At 43.3% G+C, this 20,585-nt stretch overlaps 4 protein-coding genes across 4 annotated transcripts; all 4 read right to left on the minus strand.

Annotated features, from left to right (window-relative positions):
* Window positions 1–640: 640 nt before the first annotated feature.
* LOC307021448 (uncharacterized protein) lies at window positions 641–2,834 on the minus strand. The gene is made up of 3 exons (XM_079653573.1): window positions 2,683–2,834; window positions 795–2,596; window positions 641–710 (listed from the first exon to the last, which is right to left on the minus strand). The coding sequence occupies exons 1-2, from the start codon at window positions 2,747–2,749 to the stop codon at window positions 1,485–1,487; spliced, it is 1,179 nt and encodes a 392-aa protein (XP_079509699.1). The 5' UTR covers window positions 2,750–2,834; the 3' UTR covers window positions 641–710; window positions 795–1,484.
* A 3,421-nt stretch (window positions 2,835–6,255) lies between these two features.
* LOC307021438 (uncharacterized protein) lies at window positions 6,256–8,482 on the minus strand. Its single transcript, XM_079653563.1, has 3 exons — window positions 8,330–8,482; window positions 6,410–8,243; window positions 6,256–6,325 (listed from the first exon to the last, which is right to left on the minus strand). The coding sequence occupies exons 1-2, from the start codon at window positions 8,394–8,396 to the stop codon at window positions 6,421–6,423; spliced, it is 1,890 nt and encodes a 629-aa protein (XP_079509689.1). The 5' UTR covers window positions 8,397–8,482; the 3' UTR covers window positions 6,256–6,325; window positions 6,410–6,420.
* A 3,420-nt stretch (window positions 8,483–11,902) lies between these two features.
* LOC307021437 (uncharacterized protein) lies at window positions 11,903–14,129 on the minus strand. The gene is made up of 3 exons (XM_079653562.1): window positions 13,977–14,129; window positions 12,057–13,890; window positions 11,903–11,972 (listed from the first exon to the last, which is right to left on the minus strand). Exons 1-2 carry the CDS (start codon window positions 14,041–14,043, stop codon window positions 12,068–12,070), a joined length of 1,890 nt encoding a protein of 629 aa, XP_079509688.1. The 5' UTR covers window positions 14,044–14,129; the 3' UTR covers window positions 11,903–11,972; window positions 12,057–12,067.
* Window positions 14,130–17,551: 3,422 nt separating this feature from the next.
* LOC307021441 (uncharacterized protein) lies at window positions 17,552–19,744 on the minus strand. The gene is made up of 3 exons (XM_079653566.1): window positions 19,593–19,744; window positions 17,706–19,506; window positions 17,552–17,621 (listed from the first exon to the last, which is right to left on the minus strand). The coding sequence occupies exons 1-2, from the start codon at window positions 19,657–19,659 to the stop codon at window positions 17,717–17,719; spliced, it is 1,857 nt and encodes a 618-aa protein (XP_079509692.1). The 5' UTR covers window positions 19,660–19,744; the 3' UTR covers window positions 17,552–17,621; window positions 17,706–17,716.
* Window positions 19,745–20,585: the final 841 nt, after the last annotated feature.

Below are 20,585 nucleotides of genomic sequence, written 5' to 3' on the forward strand. Positions count from 1 at the left end.
TGCCTCCAAGAAAAGACACTCGCGCGGGACCGTAGCAGGATGTGACGCATATTTTAGTTGACCTAATTAAAACCGTTTTGTTTTTTATTTATGTGTCACAGTATCACCTCAAAATACAAGATACGAAACATTTTCAACCATGCAACAAAATATAAATAGTCCTACAAGTACTTTTATTTTCTTTCCTTCTTTTTTGTCTAAGCTCAAGGGAGCCAGAGCAGAGGGCTTAAAGGGCCGCATGCGGCCCGTGGGCCGCGGGTTGCCGACCCCTGTTTTAAGTGATACAAGTTTGTCATGTGTAGTCCAATAACCCTCATTAGGAACCACAGAGTCTGACACTTTGAAATAATATTGGACACTCATCCTTGAAAGTTCTCATAGCCTTCAAGTCATCAAACTTTCAAATGTTAAGTGAAGAACATTCTTAGTCAAGTCTTTTAAACTTGCTGGTCAATACATATATTTGCATACACATTACTGTGAGCTGCTGTTCACAATGTTATTGTACCTAGCCAGAAAAACAAGCCCCTGAAGTTCAAAGGAAACAAGCAAGTGGTTGTGGACATGTTCAGGAAGTAAGGGTGCAGCACTGTCTACAGCACAGCACACAAGTAAAGTTTCAAATAACATCCAAAGAGAGTGTGTTCCAAGTATTTTATTAAATTCAAAGTTGATGCCAGTTCAGACGGCTTCCAGGCAAGTTCAGGAACCTGAGAACAGAAAATACAATTTATAACATTTGCAAAGCATTTCCCTTACTTCATTGTAGCAATCTTTAAGTTAAACCAACTTACAGTTAGGAAGGTCAATGATGTATGTTCAACACTGGCACCAGTTGCTGCTGCCACCTGGGCTGGTTCAAGAATGTTATTGGAATTTCTCTCAAACTTCTTTGGTCAACATTCAAGTGCGAGTTTGAGTCAGTGGGCTGCACCTTAGAGCCAGAAGCAACACTTCCTTGGGAAGTAAAGTCCCACATGCCAGCTTTACTTTGGAGCACCCCTTGCAGGGCTTTGGCCTGCTGAGGTTTGGGCTGCTGAGGGTTTGAAGGGTAGGCGGGCTGGTAGGGCTTGGCCTGCTGAGGATTTGACCAGTAGGCAGGCTGGTGGGGTTTGGGCCAGTACCTAGACTGCAGGGGACTTGAAGGGTTGGTAGCCCGCTGGGGATTCAAAGGGTATGCTGGCTGGTAGGGCTTGGCCTGCACCTTAGAGCCAGAAGCAACACTTCCTTGGGAAGGAAAATCCCACATGCCAGCTTTACTTTGGAGCACCCCTTGCAGGGGTTCAGCCTGCTGAGGCTTGGCCTGTTGGGGATTTGGAGGGTAGGAACGCTGCTGGGGTTTTGGCTGGTACCTAGACTGCAAGGGATTTGAAGGGTTGGTAGCCCGCTGGGGATTCAAAGGGTATGCAGGCTGGTAGGGCTTGGCCTGCACATTAGAGCCAGAAGCAACACTCTCTTCAGAAGGAAAGTTCCACATGGCAGCTTTACTTTGGAGCACCCCTTGCAGGGGTTCGGCCTGCTGAGGCTTGGCCTGTTGGGGATTTGGAGGGTATGAACGCTGGTAGGGCTTGGCCTGCTGGGGGTTTTGACGGGTAGGAATGCTGCTGGGGTTTTGGCCGGTACCTAGACTGCAAGGGATTCGAAGGGTTGGTAGCCCGCTGGGCCTGCACATTAGAGCCAGACGCAACACTTCCTTCAGAACGAAAGTCCCACATGGCAGCTTTACTTTGGAGCACCCCTTGCAGGGGTTCGGCCTGCTGAGGCTTGGCCTGTTGGAGATTTGAAGGGTAGTAAGGCTGCTGGGGTTTCGGCCGGTACCTAGACTGCAGGGCACTTGAAGGGTTGGTAGCACGCTGGGAATTCAAAGGGTAGGCTGGCTGGTAGGGCTTGGCCTGCTGGGGATGTGAAGGCTGGTAGGTCTTGGCCTGCTGAGGATGTGAAGGCTGGTAGGGCTTGGCCTGCTGAGGATGTGAAGGCTGGTAGGGCTTGGCCTGCTGAGGATTTGAAGAGTAGAAAGGCTGGTTGGGCTTGGTCTGCTGGGGTTTGGGCTGGTACCAAGACTGCAGGGGATTTGAAGGGTTGGCGGCCTGCTGAGGTTTGGGCTGGTGAGGCTTGTAGCCGGCCTGCTGGAGCTTTGGAAGGTTTTTGGGCTGCTGGGGCTTGGAGTAGGGACCAGAGTGCATCACAAGTGCAGAACTTGAAGCAATACCAGACTGAAAAGAGTTTGGATTATGGGGCAAAGGCCACGGGGCAGCTTTGGTTGGAAGGACACCTTTTGCACTAGGGTTAGCTTGAGGTAGTTGGTTTGGTTTACGAATTATTGGTTGGCTTGGCCCGTAACTAGAAACACTTCCCTCAGGACTGTAACCATCTACTTGCCTACCATGAGAGCCACTATAACCTCCTGCACTTGGTGCAGCAGCTGGCTTCAGAGTATCAGATAAAGCCCCGTCAGCATGAAAGGGTGAATAGCTACCCAAAACCCTCTCAGGCCGCGCTGAACTATCATCACTGGAAGTGGAAGCGGGTTTAAGGCTTCTTGAAAAATCAAAGTGAGGTGTAATGCCACTGGAGCCTCCACTTCTGTAGCTGAGTGCTAAAAAGGAGAACACATTTTTTAAAAGACAGCCTTATAGGAAAATTATACATTTCAACTGCAGCTTGTGAACCATAAATCCTTACCCTTTGCTTGCTGCCCAAAAATCAAGAGTGAGATGACAAGAACTCTAAGAAAAGAGGAATTAAACATGAGCCAACCAAAAACAGTTAAGTAGAATAAATATAAGAAATCTGCCAAAATAAGAATATCTTACCTCACACACAACCCAAAATACATTTTTGTTGTAAAACTGAAACCAAACAGTCTGTAAGCAGTGTGCAGCAAATACAGAAATAATCTATTGTTTCAGATTCATGACTGCTGCAAAGACAGTGGTCCTTTTAAAGTGTCGGTGCATGAGCTGAACAATCATCGCACTGATGAAGTCATTGGAATCAGCTTGGGAACTCCGCCCTCTGGCAACCTGGGCAGGTGTTCACACTTTAGCTAATTTGACATATTTCAACATTTCATTCTGTCAGCAGATCTGATTCAAAAGTCAGTTTAACCAAATGATAACCTTTACCTGGCCTCTAGGCAAAATTCCCCTGACAGGCGATAATAGTTTGATCCTAGTTTTGTTTTTGTTTATTGAGGTTTTGATTTAATTGTCCTCCTTCAATACCACAGAGGTATTAGTAAGACCCAGAAACTAAGACCTAAAAAGTCTAAGCTTTTGATCTTAAAACACTATCAAATGACAAGATGTATTAAAATCAAACACATATATGTATACATATTAACATATGTTTAAGATTCAATTTATATATATGTTCCACTGCAAATAAGATATTGTTCTCTTCCACTGAAGTTGAGAGATCTTATGGGACCTTTTACCACTGTATGATTACTTAAAAACAAATATGCTTGTGATTTGAAAATGATTTTGGAAGTGTTTTGGCTTATTGAAAACCACATATTTTATATCACTGCTTATAATTTTCCAAAGCACATAAGACTCAATTACTGTACATTTTCTTTCCTCCAAGCAGCCATTGATTATAGGGCACTATAAAAGTCACCTACAGTGACTGAAAGCACTTTTTATAGCACACTTATGATTTCCGTAAAGAGAGACACAGCTGACAAAGACACAAACTATTTTATTAGCCATCATTCAGGATACTCCTTTCACAAAAAATGTAATTCAAACAATGTTTCATTATTTTTTACATTACAAAGAAAACAAACCATTTTTTTGTCCCAACTCAAGGCTCCACATTTACCATTATTTCAATTGCTAGATATTTTAATATAAATATTATAGCAATATATAACATATTATATATATATGAGCATAAAACATGTCGATACATCATTCTTAAAACACCAACTGAGAGCCACTAACTCAGGCGATGCTGCTAAAATAGGGAGGGAGAGGTAATGATTTAGACGGGAGTAAAAGAGTATAATAAAAGATAAACGTTTAAATTGAAAAATGAAATAATTTAGAACTGTACATAGAAACAAGGGAGATGGAAAGAAGGATAGAAGAAAGAAAGAAAAATGTGTGAACGTTGTGGGGGTCTGTTAGCTGAGTTTGAGGCCGAGGCAGAGAGGCAGCTCGTTCTTCTGGATCTTTCCGTCTCCATTGATGTCGCAGTGACCCATCAGAGCTTTCCTGAACTTCTCCAGGTCTGTGCCACTGATGCTGGGCTGGAGGAGAGGGTCGGGTGGAAGAGTTAGAGAGGTCAGAAGACTCCTGATGAATGACACTGACATCTGATCAATAACATTGTGTATCAGCTCTGTATATAAGGGAATGTAAGGGCACCTTCACCAGCTCCATCATATCTTTGACAAATCCATCCACAGGGCCCTCCAGCTCACCCTACTTACTCTATAGAAGGAGGCATACTTTTTAATTCTCTCAGTGTTGCAATCGGTTTTTGATTAACAGTTACACACATGCCTAACAGGACCTATACACATTAGGCCCGAAATACACAAACATATGCATTATATGACAATCAATTCAGCAGCATGGTTTAAAGCATAAACTGCAATGTTTCTGAAGATGTTGTTTTAAGTCAGGGGTCTGCAACCTTTTTGACCAAAAGAGCCATTTTGCTCCTTTTTCCCCCAATTATTTTTGTCTGGAGCCACAAAACATATTTCATAGCTTGATAGCTAATAAAGTTGTATTTATTGTTATATCAGACAAAAACTACAGTTTTTTTGCATTTATTAGGCTATTTATTACATTATATACAACTGTTAACCTCTAATAAGAAACAAAGAACTCCTATAAGGAGAATTACAAATAATACACAGGCCTACTTTAAAATAAATTAAACACAGCACTTGGGGAGTCCTCTGAACATTTGAAGGAAAACAAAATATTATTAAAATGGGCCCACTTTGAAATAAATAAAACATATAGCTGCACCCTAAAAAGAGTTAAAGGTAGGGTAGGTAAGAATGGAGAAACCAGCTCGAGTGCGCTAGAATTTGAAAATACACAACCGGAAAAAATAGGCCTCTTCCTTCAGACTTTCTTACAGAGTCCCTCCTCCAACACATACGAACGCGCATCATCAATGAGGCCACGAGATAAGTTTGTGCACAGATGGAAGGTTGACAGGCAGGTAGGCCATCCAGTTATTTTAGCCGGGTCGGCTAAAATGATTGGTCGTGCTTTTTTACAGCGCTACGGCTTCCAGAGATTAATTTTTGTATGTATTTATTGTCAAAGCATTTAATATATTCATTGCTATCTGGACGTTAAGAGCATTCTATGGAATATAACAAAAAGTGTTTTCTGAAATAAATGACACACCCCATTGAATTATGACTGAAGATCGTCAGCTGTCTTCCTCTCCCGTGTTATTCCTCGATACGTAAAGGCTGCAGCACCTTTGACAACTTCTCTCTAGATATCAAACATACCGGTAAACCAGCATCGTTTGCTGTGAAAGCATATAACTGTCCACACAGAATGAAATCCTGTGTTCCTCCGGAACTTTTCTTTGATTTATCCATAGTTCGCTCATCGAGCCGGGGGTCCCCGCGCGAGTGCCTCCAAGAAAAGACACTCGCGCGGGACCGTAGCAGGATGTGACGCATATTTTAGTTGACCTAATTAAAACCGTTTTGTTTTTTATTTATGTGTCACAGTATCACCTCAAAATACAAGATACGAAACATTTTCAACCATGCAACAAAATATAAATAGTCCTACAAGTACTTTTATTTTCTTTCCTTCTTTTTTGTCTAAGCTCAAGGGAGCCAGAGCAGAGGGCTTAAAGGGCCGCATGCGGCCCGTGGGCCGCGGGTTGCCGACCCCTGTTTTAAGTGATACAAGTTTGTCATGTGTAGTCCAATAACCCTCATTAGGAACCACAGAGTCTGACACTTTGAAATAATATTGGACACTCATCCTTGAAAGTTCTCATAGCCTTCAAGTCATCAAACTTTCAAATGTTAAGTGAAGAACATTCTTAGTCAAGTCTTTTAAACTTGCTGGTCAATACATATATTTGCATACACATTACTGTGAGCTGCTGTTCACAATGTTATTGTACCTAGCCAGAAAAACAAGCCCCTGAAGTTCAAAGGAAACAAGCAAGTGGTTGTGGACATGTTCAGGAAGTAAGGGTGCAGCACTGTCTACAGCACAGCACACAAGTAAAGTTTCAAATAACATCCAAAGAGAGTGTGTTCCAAGTATTTTATTAAATTCAAAGTTGATGCCAGTTCAGACGGCTTCCAGGCAAGTTCAGGAACCTGAGAACAGAAAATACAATTTATAACATTTGCAAAGCATTTCCCTTACTTCATTGTAGCAATCTTTAAGTTAAACCAACTTACAGTTAGGAAGGTCAATGATGTATGTTCAACACTGGCACCAGTTGCTGCTGCCACCTGGGCTGGTTCAAGAATGTTATTGGAATTTCTCTCAAACTTCTTTGGTCAACATTCAAGTGCGAGTTTGAGTCAGTGGGCTGCACCTTAGAGCCAGAAGCAACACTTCCTTGGGAAGTAAAGTCCCACATGCCAGCTTTACTTTGGAGCACCCCTTGCAGGGCTTTGGCCTGCTGAGGTTTGGGCTGCTGAGGGTTTGAAGGGTAGGCGGGCTGGTAGGGCTTGGCCTGCTGAGGATTTGACCAGTAGGCAGGCTGGTGGGGTTTGGGCCAGTACCTAGACTGCAGGGGACTTGAAGGGTTGGTAGCCCGCTGGGGATTCAAAGGGTATGCTGGCTGGTAGGGCTTGGCCTGCACCTTAGAGCCAGAAGCAACACTTCCTTGGGAAGGAAAATCCCACATGCCAGCTTTACTTTGGAGCACCCCTTGCAGGGGTTCAGCCTGCTGAGGCTTGGCCTGTTGGGGATTTGGAGGGTAGGAACGCTGCTGGGGTTTTGGCTGGTACCTAGACTGCAAGGGATTTGAAGGGTTGGTAGCCCGCTGGGGATTCAAAGGGTATGCAGGCTGGTAGGGCTTGGCCTGCACATTAGAGCCAGAAGCAACACTCTCTTCAGAAGGAAAGTTCCACATGGCAGCTTTACTTTGGAGCACCCCTTGCAGGGGTTCGGCCTGCTGAGGCTTGGCCTGTTGGGGATTTGGAGGGTATGAACGCTGGTAGGGCTTGGCCTGCTGGGGTTTTGACGGGTAGGAATGCTGCTGGGGTTTTGGCCGGTACCTAGACTGCAAGGGATTCGAAGGGTTGGTAGCCCGCTGGGCCTGCACATTAGAGCCAGACGCAACACTTCCTTCAGAACGAAAGTCCCACATGGCAGCTTTACTTTGGAGCACCCCTTGCAGGGGTTCGGCCTGCTGAGGCTTGGCCTGTTGGAGATTTGAAGGGTAGTAAGGCTGCTGGGGTTTCGGCCGGTACCTAGACTGCAGGGCACTTGAAGGGTTGGTAGCACGCTGGGAATTCAAAGGGTAGGCTGGCTGGTAGGGCTTGGCCTGCTGGGGATGTGAAGGCTGGTAGGTCTTGGCCTGCTGAGGATGTGAAGGCTGGTAGGGCTTGGCCTGCTGAGGATGTGAAGGCTGGTAGGGCTTGGCCTGCTGAGGATGTGAAGGCTGGTAGGGCTTGGCCTGCTGAGGATTTGAAGAGTAGAAAGGCTGGTTGGGCTTGGTCTGCTGGGGTTTGGGCTGGTACCAAGACTGCAGGGGATTTGAAGGGTTGGCGGCCTGCTGAGGTTTGGGCTGGTGAGGCTTGTAGCCGGTCTGCTGGAGCTTTGGAAGGTTTTTGGGCTGCTGGGGCTTGGAGTAGGGACCAGAGTGCATCACAAGTGCAGAACTTGAAGCAATACCAGACTGAAAAGAGTTTGGATTATGGGGCAAAGGCCACGGGGCAGCTTTGGTTGGAAGGACACCTTTTGCACTAGGGTTAGCTTGAGGTAGTTGGTTTGGTTTACGAATTATTGGTTGGCTTGGCCCGTAACTAGAAACACTTCCCTCAGGACTGTAACCATCTACTTGCCTACCATGAGAGCCACTATAACCTCCTGCACTTGGTGCAGCAGCTGGCTTCAGAGTATCAGATAAAGCCCCGTCAGCATGAAAGGGTGAATAGCTACCCAAAACCCTCTCAGGCCGCGCTGAACTATCATCACTGGAAGTGGAAGCGGGTTTAAGGCTTCTTGAAAAATCAAAGTGAGGTGTAATGCCACTGGAGCCTCCACTTCTGTAGCTGAGTGCTAAAAAGGAGAACACATTTTTTAAAAGACAGCCTTATAGGAAAATTATACATTTCAACTGCAGCTTGTGAACCATAAATCCTTACCCTTTGCTTGCTGCCCAAAAATCAAGAGTGAGATGACAAGAACTCTAAGAAAAGAGGAATTAAACATGAGCCAACCAAAAACAGTTAAGTAGAATAAATATAAGAAATCTGCCAAAATAAGAATATCTTACCTCACACACAACCCAAAATACATTTTTGTTGTAAAACTGAAACCAAACAGTCTGTAAGCAGTGTGCAGCAAATACAGAAATAATCTATTGTTTCAGATTCATGACTGCTGCAAAGACAGTGGTCCTTTTAAAGTGTCGGTGCATGAGCTGAACAATCATCGCACTGATGAAGTCATTGGAATCAGCTTGGGAACTCCGCCCTCTGGCAACCTGGGCAGGTGTTCACACTTTAGCTAATTTGACATATTTCAACATTTCATTCTGTCAGCAGATCTGATTCAAAAGTCAGTTTAACCAAATGATAACCTTTACCTGGCCTCTAGGCAAAATTCCCCTGACAGGCGATAATAGTTTGATCCTAGTTTTGTTTTTGTTTATTGAGGTTTTGATTTAATTGTCCTCCTTCAATACCACAGAGGTATTAGTAAGACCCAGAAACTAAGACCTAAAAAGTCTAAGCTTTTGATCTTAAAACACTATCAAATGACAAGATGTATTAAAATCAAACACATATATGTATACATATTAACATATGTTTAAGATTCAATTTATATATATGTTCCACTGCAAATAAGATATTGTTCTCTTCCACTGAAGTTGAGAGATCTTATGGGACCTTTTACCACTGTATGATTACTTAAAAACAAATATGCTTGTGATTTGAAAATGATTTTGGAAGTGTTTTGGCTTATTGAAAACCACATATTTTATATCACTGCTTATAATTTTCCAAAGCACATAAGACTCAATTACTGTACATTTTCTTTCCTCCAAGCAGCCATTGATTATAGGGCACTATAAAAGTCACCTACAGTGACTGAAAGCACTTTTTATAGCACACTTATGATTTCCGTAAAGAGAGACACAGCTGACAAAGACACAAACTATTTTATTAGCCATCATTCAGGATACTCCTTTCACAAAAAATGTAATTCAAACAATGTTTCATTATTTTTTACATTACAAAGAAAACAAACCATTTTTTTGTCCCAACTCAAGGCTCCACATTTACCATTATTTCAATTGCTAGATATTTTAATATAAATATTATAGCAATATATAACATATTATATATATATGAGCATAAAACATGTCGATACATCATTCTTAAAACACCAACTGAGAGCCACTAACTCAGGCGATGCTGCTAAAATAGGGAGGGAGAGGTAATGATTTAGACGGGAGTAAAAGAGTATAATAAAAGATAAACGTTTAAATTGAAAAATGAAATAATTTAGAACTGTACATAGAAACAAGGGAGATGGAAAGAAGGATAGAAGAAAGAAAGAAAAATGTGTGAACGTTGTGGGGGTCTGTTAGCTGAGTTTGAGGCCGAGGCAGAGAGGCAGCTCGTTCTTCTGGATCTTTCCGTCTCCATTGATGTCGCAGTGACCCATCAGAGCTTTCCTGAACTTCTCCAGGTCTGTGCCACTGATGCTGGGCTGGAGGAGAGGGTCGGGTGGAAGAGTTAGAGAGGTCAGAAGACTCCTGATGAATGACACTGACATCTGATCAATAACATTGTGTATCAGCTCTGTATATAAGGGAATGTAAGGGCACCTTCACCAGCTCCATCATATCTTTGACAAATCCATCCACAGGGCCCTCCAGCTCACCCTTCTTACTCTATAGAAGGAGGCATACTTTTTAATTCTCTCAGTGTTGCAATCGGTTTTTGATTAACAGTTACACACATGCCTAACAGGACCTATACACATTAGGCCCGAAATACACAAACATATGCATTATATGACAATCAATTCAGCAGCATGGTTTAAAGCATAAACTGCAATGTTTCTGAAGATGTTGTTTTAAGTCAGGGGTCTGCAACCTTTTTGACCAAAAGAGCCATTTTGCTCCTTTTTCCCCCAATTATTTTTGTCTGGAGCCACAAAACATATTTCATAGCTTGATAGCTAATAAAGTTGTATTTATTGTTATATCAGACAAAAACTACAGTTTTTTTGCATTTATTAGGCTATTTATTACATTATATACAACTGTTAACCTCTAATAAGAAACAAAGAACTCCTATAAGGAGAATTACAAATAATACACAGGCCTACTTTAAAATAAATTAAACACAGCACTTGGGGAGTCCTCTGAACATTTGAAGGAAAACAAAATATTATTAAAATGGGCCCACTTTGAAATAAATAAAACATATAGCTGCACCCTAAAAAGAGTTAAAGGTAGGGTAGGTAAGAATGGAGAAACCAGCTCGAGTGCGCTAGAATTTGAAAATACACAACCGGAAAAAATAGGCCTCTTCCTTCAGACTTTCTTACAGAGTCCCTCCTCCAACACATACGAACGCGCATCATCAATGAGGCCACGAGATAAGTTTGTGCACAGATGGAAGGTTGACAGGCAGGTAGGCCATCCAGTTATTTTAGCCGGGTCGGCTAAAATGATTGGTCGTGCTTTTTTACAGCGCTACGGCTTCCAGAGATTAATTTTTGTATGTATTTATTGTCAAAGCATTTAATATATTCATTGCTATCTGGACGTTAAGAGCATTCTATGGAATATAACAAAAAGTGTTTTCTGAAATAAATGACACACCCCATTGAATTATGACTGAAGATCGTCAGCTGTCTTCCTCTCCCGTGTTATTCCTCGATACGTAAAGGCTGCAGCACCTTTGACAACTTCTCTCTAGATATCAAACATACCGGTAAACCAGCATCGTTTGCTGTGAAAGCATATAACTGTCCACACAGAATGAAATCCTGTGTTCCTCCGGAACTTTTCTTTGATTTATCCATAGTTCGCTCATCGAGCCGGGGGTCCCCGCGCGAGTGCCTCCAAGAAAAGACACTCGCGCGGGACCGTAGCAGGATGTGACGCATATTTTAGTTGACCTAATTAAAACCGTTTTGTTTTTTATTTATGTGTCACAGTATCACCTCAAAATACAAGATACGAAACATTTTCAACCATGCAACAAAATATAAATAGTCCTACAAGTACTTTTATTTTCTTTCCTTCTTTTTTGTCTAAGCTCAAGGGAGCCAGAGCAGAGGGCTTAAAGGGCCGCATGCGGCCCGTGGGCCGCGGGTTGCCGACCCCTGTTTTAAGTGATACAAGTTTGTCATGTGTAGTCCAATAACCCTCATTAGGAACCACAGAGTCTGACACTTTGAAATAATATTGGACACTCATCCTTGAAAGTTCTCATAGCCTTCAAGTCATCAAACTTTCAAATGTTAAGTGAAGAACATTCTTAGTCAAGTCTTTTAAACTTGCTGGTCAATACATATATTTGCATACACATTACTGTGAGCTGCTGTTCACAATGTTATTGTACCTAGCCAGAAAAACAAGCCCCTGAAGTTCAAAGGAAACAAGCAAGTGGTTGTGGACATGTTCAGGAAGTAAGGGTGCAGCACTGTCTACAGCACAGCACACAAGTAAAGTTTCAAATAACATCCAAAGAGAGTGTGTTCCAAGTATTTTATTAAATTCAAAGTTGATGCCAGTTCAGACGGCTTCCAGGCAAGTTCAGGAACCTGAGAACAGAAAATACAATTTATAACATTTGCAAAGCATTTCCCTTACTTCATTGTAGCAATCTTTAAGTTAAACCAACTTACAGTTAGGAAGGTCAATGATGTATGTTCAACACTGGCACCAGTTGCTGCTGCCACCTGGGCTGGTTCAAGAATGTTATTGGAATTTCTCTCAAACTTCTTTGGTCAACATTCAAGTGCGAGTTTGAGTCAGTGGGCTGCACCTTAGAGCCAGAAGCAACACTTCCTTGGGAAGTAAAGTCCCACATGCCAGCTTTACTTTGGAGCACCCCTTGCAGGGCTTTGGCCTGCTGAGGTTTGGGCTGCTGAGGGTTTGAAGGGTAGGCGGGCTGGTAGGGCTTGGCCTGCTGAGGATTTGACCAGTAGGCAGGCTGGTGGGGTTTGGGCCAGTACCTAGACTGCAGGGGACTTGAAGGGTTGGTAGCCCGCTGGGGATTCAAAGGGTATGCTGGCTGGTAGGGCTTGGCCTGCACCTTAGAGCCAGAAGCAACACTTCCTTGGGAAGGAAAATCCCACATGCCAGCTTTACTTTGGAGCACCCCTTGCAGGGGTTCAGCCTGCTGAGGCTTGGCCTGTTGGGGATTTGGAGGGTAGGAACGCTGCTGGGGTTTTGGCTGGTACCTAGACTGCAAGGGATTTGAAGGGTTGGTAGCCCGCTGGGGATTCAAAGGGTATGCAGGCTGGTAGGGCTTGGCCTGCACATTAGAGCCAGAAGCAACACTCTCTTCAGAAGGAAAGTTCCACATGGCAGCTTTACTTTGGAGCACCCCTTGCAGGGGTTCGGCCTGCTGAGGCTTGGCCTGTTGGGGATTTGGAGGGTATGAACGCTGGTAGGGCTTGGCCTGCTGGGGTTTTGACGGGTAGGAATGCTGCTGGGGTTTTGGCCGGTACCTAGACTGCAAGGGATTCGAAGGGTTGGTAGCCCGCTGGGCCTGCACATTAGAGCCAGACGCAACACTTCCTTCAGAACGAAAGTCCCACATGGCAGCTTTACTTTGGAGCACCCCTTGCAGGGGTTCGGCCTGCTGAGGCTTGGCCTGTTGGAGATTTGAAGGGTAGTAAGGCTGCTGGGGTTTCGGCCGGTACCTAGACTGCAGGGCACTTGAAGGGTTGGTAGCACGCTGGGAATTCAAAGGGTAGGCTGGCTGGTAGGGCTTGGCCTGCTGGGGATGTGAAGGCTGGTAGGTCTTGGCCTGCTGAGGATGTGAAGGCTGGTAGGGCTTGGCCTGCTGAGGATGTGAAGGCTGGTAGGGCTTGGCCTGCTGAGGATGTGAAGGCTGGTAGGGCTTGGCCTGCTGAGGATTTGAAGAGTAGAAAGGCTGGTTGGGCTTGGTCTGCTGGGGTTTGGGCTGGTACCAAGACTGCAGGGGATTTGAAGGGTTGGCGGCCTGCTGAGGTTTGGGCTGGTGAGGCTTGTAGCCGGTCTGCTGGAGCTTTGGAAGGTTTTTGGGCTGCTGGGGCTTGGAGTAGGGACCAGAGTGCATCACAAGTGCAGAACTTGAAGCAATACCAGACTGAAAAGAGTTTGGATTATGGGGCAAAGGCCACGGGGCAGCTTTGGTTGGAAGGACACCTTTTGCACTAGGGTTAGCTTGAGGTAGTTGGTTTGGTTTACGAATTATTGGTTGGCTTGGCCCGTAACTAGAAACACTTCCCTCAGGACTGTAACCATCTACTTGCCTACCATGAGAGCCACTATAACCTCCTGCACTTGGTGCAGCAGCTGGCTTCAGAGTATCAGATAAAGCCCCGTCAGCATGAAAGGGTGAATAGCTACCCAAAACCCTCTCAGGCCGCGCTGAACTATCATCACTGGAAGTGGAAGCGGGTTTAAGGCTTCTTGAAAAATCAAAGTGAGGTGTAATGCCACTGGAGCCTCCACTTCTGTAGCTGAGTGCTAAAAAGGAGAACACATTTTTTAAAAGACAGCCTTATAGGAAAATTATACATTTCAACTGCAGCTTGTGAACCATAAATCCTTACCCTTTGCTTGCTGCCCAAAAATCAAGAGTGAGATGACAAGAACTCTAAGAAAAGAGGAATTAAACATGAGCCAACCAAAAACAGTTAAGTAGAATAAATATAAGAAATCTGCCAAAATAAGAATATCTTACCTCACACACAACCCAAAATACATTTTTGTTGTAAAACTGAAACCAAACAGTCTGTAAGCAGTGTGCAGCAAATACAGAAATAATCTATTGTTTCAGATTCATGACTGCTGCAAAGACAGTGGTCCTTTTAAAGTGTCGGTGCATGAGCTGAACAATCATCGCACTGATGAAGTCATTGGAATCAGCTTGGGAACTCCGCCCTCTGGCAACCTGGGCAGGTGTTCACACTTTAGCTAATTTGACATATTTCAACATTTCATTCTGTCAGCAGATCTGATTCAAAAGTCAGTTTAACCAAATGATAACCTTTACCTGGCCTCTAGGCAAAATTCCCCTGACAGGCGATAATAGTTTGATCCTAGTTTTGTTTTTGTTTATTGAGGTTTTGATTTAATTGTCCTCCTTCAATACCACAGAGGTATTAGTAAGACCCAGAAACTAAGACCTAAAAAGTCTAAGCTTTTGATCTTAAAACACTATCAAATGACAAGATGTATTAAAATCAAACACATATATGTATACATATTAACATATGTTTAAGATTCAATTTATATATATGTTCCACTGCAAATAAGATATTGTTCTCTTCCACTGAAGTTGAGAGATCTTATGGGACCTTTTACCACTGTATGATTACTTAAAAACAAATATGCTTGTGATTTGAAAATGATTTTGGAAGTGTTTTGGCTTATTGAAAACCACATATTTTATATCACTGCTTATAATTTTCCAAAGCACATAAGACTCAATTACTGTACATTTTCTTTCCTCCAAGCAGCCATTGATTATAGGGCACTATAAAAGTCACCTACAGTGACTGAAAGCACTTTTTATAGCACACTTATGATTTCCGTAAAGAGAGACACAGCTGACAAAGACACAAACTATTTTATTAGCCATCATTCAGGATACTCCTTTCACAAAAAATGTAATTCAAACAATGTTTCATTATTTTTTACATTACAAAGAAAACAAACCATTTTTTTGTCCCAACTCAAGGCTCCACATTTACCATTATTTCAATTGCTAGATATTTTAATATAAATATTATAGCAATATATAACATATTATATATATATGAGCATAAAACATGTCGATACATCATTCTTAAAACACCAACTGAGAGCCACTAACTCAGGCGATGCTGCTAAAATAGGGAGGGAGAGGTAATGATTTAGACGGGAGTAAAAGAGTATAATAAAAGATAAACGTTTAAATTGAAAAATGAAATAATTTAGAACTGTACATAGAAACAAGGGAGATGGAAAGAAGGATAGAAGAAAGAAAGAAAAATGTGTGAACGTTGTGGGGGTCTGTTAGCTGAGTTTGAGGCCGAGGCAGAGAGGCAGCTCGTTCTTCTGGATCTTTCCGTCTCCATTGATGTCGCAGTGACCCATCAGAGCTTTCCTGAACTTCTCCAGGTCTGTGCCACTGATGCTGGGCTGGAGGAGAGGGTCGGGTGGAAGAGTTAGAGAGGTCAGAAGACTCCTGATGAATGACACTGACATCTGATCAATAACATTGTGTATCAGCTCTGTATATAAGGGAATGTAAGGGCACCTTCACCAGCTCCATCATATCTTTGACAAATCCATCCACAGGGCCCTCCAGCTCACCCTACTTACTCTATAGAAGGAGGCATACTTTTTAATTCTCTCAGTGTTGCAATCGGTTTTTGATTAACAGTTACACACATGCCTAACAGGACCTATACACATTAGGCCCGAAATACACAAACATATGCATTATATGACAATCAATTCAGCAGCATGGTTTAAAGCATAAACTGCAATGTTTCTGAAGATGTTGTTTTAAGTCAGGGGTCTGCAACCTTTTTGACCAAAAGAGCCATTTTGCTCCTTTTTCCCCCAATTATTTTTGTCTGGAGCCACAAAACATATTTCATAGCTTGATAGCTAATAAAGTTGTATTTATTGTTATATCAGACAAAAACTACAGTTTTTTTGCATTTATTAGGCTATTTATTACATTATATACAACTGTTAACCTCTAATAAGAAACAAAGAACTCCTATAAGGAGAATTACAAATAATACACAGGCCTACTTTAAAATAAATTAAACACAGCACTTGGGGAGTCCTCTGAACATTTGAAGGAAAACAAAATATTATTAAAATGGGCCCACTTTGAAATAAATAAAACATATAGCTGCACCCTAAAAAGAGTTAAAGGTAGGGTAGGTAAGAATGGAGAAACCAGCTCGAGTGCGCTAGAATTTGAAAATACACAACCGGAAAAAATAGGCCTCTTCCTTCAGACTTTCTTACAGAGTCCCTCCTCCAACACATACGAACGCGCATCATCAATGAGGCCACGAGATAAGTTTGTGCACAGATGGAAGGTTGACAGGCAGGTAGGCCATCCAGTTATTTTAGCCGGGTCGGCTAAAATGATTGGTCGTGCTTTTTTACAGCGCTACGGCTTCCAGAGATTAATTTTTGTATGTATTTATTGTCAAAGCATTTAATATATTCATTGCTATCTGGACGTTAAGAGCATTCTATGGAATATAACAAAAAGTGTTTTCTGAAATAAATGACACACCCCATTGAATTATGACTGAAGATCGTCAGCTGTCTTCCTCTCCCGTGTTATTCCTCGATACGTAAAGGCTGCAGCACCTTTGACAACTTCTCTCTAGATATCAAACATACCGGTAAACCAGCATCGTTTGCTGTGAAAGCATATAACTCTGTCCACACAGAATGAAATCCTGTGTTCCTCCGGAACTTTTCTTTGATTTATCCATAGTTCGCTCATCGAGCCGGGGGTCCCCGCGCGAGTGCCTCCAAGAAAAGACACTCGCGCGGGACCGTAGCAGGATGTGACGCATATTTTAGTTGACCTAATTAAAACCGTTTTGTTTTTTATTTATGTGTCACAGTATCACCTCAAAATACAAGATACGAAACATTTTCAACCATGCAACAAAATATAAATAGTCCTACAAGTACTTTTATTTTCTTTCCTTCTTTTTTGTCTAAGCTCAAGGGAGCCAGAGCAGAGGGCTTAAAGGGCCGCATGCGGCCCGTGGGCCGCGGGTTGCCGACCCCTGTTTTAAGTGATACAAGTTTGTCATGTGTAGTCCAATAACCCTCATTAGGAACCACAGAGTCTGACACTTTGAAATAATATTGGACACTCATCCTTGAAAGTTCTCATAGCCTTCAAGTCATCAAACTTTCAAATGTTAAGTGAAGAACATTCTTAGTCAAGTCTTTTAAACTTGCTGGTCAATACATATATTTGCATACACATTACTGTGAGCTGCTGTTCACAATGTTATTGTACCTAGCCAGAAAAACAAGCCCCTGAAGTTCAAAGGAAACAAGCAAGTGGTTGTGGACATGTTCAGGAAGTAAGGGTGCAGCACTGTCTACAGCACAGCACACAAGTAAAGTTTCAAATAACATCCAAAGAGAGTGTGTTCCAAGTATTTTATTAAATTCAAAGTTGATGCCAGTTCAGACGGCTTCCAGGCAAGTTCAGGAACCTGAGAACAGAAAATACAATTTATAACATTTGCAAAGCATTTCCCTTACTTCATTGTAGCAATCTTTAAGTTAAACCAACTTACAGTTAGGAAGGTCAATGATGTATGTTCAACACTGGCACCAGTTGCTGCTGCCACCTGGGCTGGTTCAAGAATGTTATTGGAATTTCTCTCAAACTTCTTTGGTCAACATTCAAGTGCGAGTTTGAGTCAGTGGGCTGCACCTTAGAGCCAGAAGCAACACTTCCTTGGGAAGTAAAGTCCCACATGCCAGCTTTACTTTGGAGCACCCCTTGCAGGGCTTTGGCCTGCTGAGGTTTGGGCTGCTGAGGGTTTGAAGGGTAGGCGGGCTGGTAGGGCTTGGCCTGCTGAGGATTTGACCAGTAGGCAGGCTGGTGGGGTTTGGGCCAGTACCTAGACTGCAGGGGACTTGAAGGGTTGGTAGCCCGCTGGGGATTCAAAGGGTATGCTGGCTGGTAGGGCTTGGCCTGCACCTTAGAGCCAGAAGCAACACTTCCTTGGGAAGGAAAATCCCACATGCCAGCTTTACTTTGGAGCACCCCTTGCAGGGGTTCAGCCTGCTGAGGCTTGGCCTGTTGGGGATTTGGAGGGTAGGAACGCTGCTGGGGTTTTGGCTGGTACCTAGACTGCAAGGGATTTGAAGGGTTGGTAGCCCGCTGGGGATTCAAAGGGTATGCAGGCTGGTAGGGCTTGGCCTGCACATTAGAGCCAGAAGCAACACTCTCTTCAGAAGGAAAGTTCCACATGGCAGCTTTACTTTGGAGCACCCCTTGCAGGGGTTCGGCCTGCTGAGGCTTGGCCTGTTGGGGATTTGGAGGGTATGAACGCTGGTAGGGCTTGGCCTGCTGGGGTTTTGACGGGTAGGAATGCTGCTGGGGTTTTGGCCGGTACCTAGACTGCAAGGGATTCGAAGGGTTGGTAGCCCGCTGGGCCTGCACATTAGAGCCAGACGCAACACTTCCTTCAGAACGAAAGTCCCACATGGCAGCTTTACTTTGGAGCACCCCTTGCAGGGGTTCGGCCTGCTGAGGCTTGGCCTGTTGGAGATTTGAAGGGTAGTAAGGCTGCTGGGGTTTCGGCCGGTACCTAGACTGCAGGGCACTTGAAGGGTTGGTAGCACGCTGGGAATTCAAAGGGTAGGCTGGCTGGTAGGGCTTGGCCTGCTGGGGATGTGAAGGCTGGTAGGTCTTGGCCTGCTGAGGATGTGAAGGCTGGTAGGGCTTGGCCTGCTGAGGATGTGAAGGCTGGTAGGGCTTGGCCTGCTGAGGATTTGAAGAGTAGAAAGGCTGGTTGGGCTTGGTCTGCTGGGGTTTGGGCTGGTACCAAGACTGCAGGGGATTTGAAGGGTTGGCGGCCTGCTGAGGTTTGGGCTGGTGAGGCTTGTAGCCGGCCTGCTGGAGCTTTGGAAGGTTTTTGGGCTGCTGGGGCTTGGAGTAGGGACCAGAGTGCATCACAAGTGCAGAACTTGAAGCAATACCAGACTGAAAAGAGTTTGGATTATGGGGCAAAGGCCACGGGGCAGCTTTGGTTGGAAGGACACCTTTTGCACTAGGGTTAGCTTGAGGTAGTTGGTTTGGTTTACGAATTATTGGTTGGCTTGGCCCGTAACTAGAAACACTTCCCTCAGGACTGTAACCATCTACTTGCCTACCATGAGAGCCACTATAACCTCCTGCACTTGGTGCAGCAGCTGGCTTCAGAGTATCAGATAAAGCCCCGTCAGCATGAAAGGGTGAATAGCTACCCAAAACCCTCTCAGGCCGCGCTGAACTATCATCACTGGAAGTGGAAGCGGGTTTAAGGCTTCTTGAAAAATCAAAGTGAGGTGTAATGCCACTGGAGCCTCCACTTCTGTAGCTGAGTGCTAAAAAGGAGAACACATTTTTTAAAAGACAGCCTTATAGGAAAATTATACATTTCAACTGCAGCTTGTGAACCATAAATCCTTACCCTTTGCTTGCTGCCCAAAAATCAAGAGTGAGATGACAAGAACTCTAAGAAAAGAGGAATTAAACATGAGCCAACCAAAAACAGTTAAGTAGAATAAATATAAGAAATCTGCCAAAATAAGAATATCTTACCTCACACACAACCCAAAATACATTTTTGTTGTAAAACTGAAACCAAACAGTCTGTAAGCAGTGTGCAGCAAATACAGAAATAATCTATTGTTTCAGATTCATGACTGCTGCAAAGACAGTGGTCCTTTTAAAGTGTCGGTGCATGAGCTGAACAATCATCGCACTGATGAAGTCATTGGAATCAGCTTGGGAACTCCGCCCTCTGGCAACCTGGGCAGGTGTTCACACTTTAGCTAATTTGACATATTTCAACATTTCATTCTGTCAGCAGATCTGATTCAAAAGTCAGTTTAACCAAATGATAACCTTTACCTGGCCTCTAGGCAAAATTCCCCTGACAGGCGATAATAGTTTGATCCTAGTTTTGTTTTTGTTTATTGAGGTTTTGATTTAATTGTCCTCCTTCAATACCACAGAGGTATTAGTAAGACCCAGAAACTAAGACCTAAAAAGTCTAAGCTTTTGATCTTAAAACACTATCAAATGACAAGATGTATTAAAATCAAACACATATATGTATACATATTAACATATGTTTAACATTCTATTTATATATATGTTCCACTGCAAATAAGATATTGTTCTCTTCCACTGAAGTTGAGAGATCTTATGGGACCTTTTACCACTGTATGATTACTTAAAAACAAATATGCTTGTGATTTGAAAATGATTTTGGAAGTGTTTTGGCTTATTGAAAACCACATATTTTATATCACTGCTTATAATTTTCCAAAGCACATAAGACTCAATTACTGTACATTTTCTTTCCTCCAAGCAGCCATTGATTATAGGGCACTATAAAAGTCACCTACAGTGACTGAAAGCACTTTTTATAGCACACTTATGATTTCCGTAAAGAGAG

This window comes from Notothenia rossii (assembly GCF_949606895.1).
Source record: "Notothenia rossii genome assembly, chromosome: 10".
NCBI classification, from domain to species: domain Eukaryota; kingdom Metazoa; phylum Chordata; class Actinopteri; order Perciformes; family Nototheniidae; genus Notothenia; species Notothenia rossii.

Coding starts and splice junctions, on each gene's coding strand:
- LOC307021441 (XM_079653566.1), bottom strand. CDS start 19,659: ATGTTTAATTCCTCTTTTCTTAGAGTTCTTGTCATCTCACTCTTGATT. Junction 19,507..19,592: donor TTTTGGGCAGCAAGCAAAGG/GTAAGGATTTAT, acceptor TCTCCTTTTTAG/CACTCAGCTACAGAAGTGGA.
- LOC307021438 (XM_079653563.1), bottom strand. CDS start 8,396: ATGTTTAATTCCTCTTTTCTTAGAGTTCTTGTCATCTCACTCTTGATT. Junction 8,244..8,329: donor TTTTGGGCAGCAAGCAAAGG/GTAAGGATTTAT, acceptor TCTCCTTTTTAG/CACTCAGCTACAGAAGTGGA.
- LOC307021437 (XM_079653562.1), bottom strand. CDS start 14,043: ATGTTTAATTCCTCTTTTCTTAGAGTTCTTGTCATCTCACTCTTGATT. Junction 13,891..13,976: donor TTTTGGGCAGCAAGCAAAGG/GTAAGGATTTAT, acceptor TCTCCTTTTTAG/CACTCAGCTACAGAAGTGGA.
- LOC307021448 (XM_079653573.1), bottom strand. CDS start 2,749: ATGTTTAATTCCTCTTTTCTTAGAGTTCTTGTCATCTCACTCTTGATT. Junction 2,597..2,682: donor TTTTGGGCAGCAAGCAAAGG/GTAAGGATTTAT, acceptor TCTCCTTTTTAG/CACTCAGCTACAGAAGTGGA.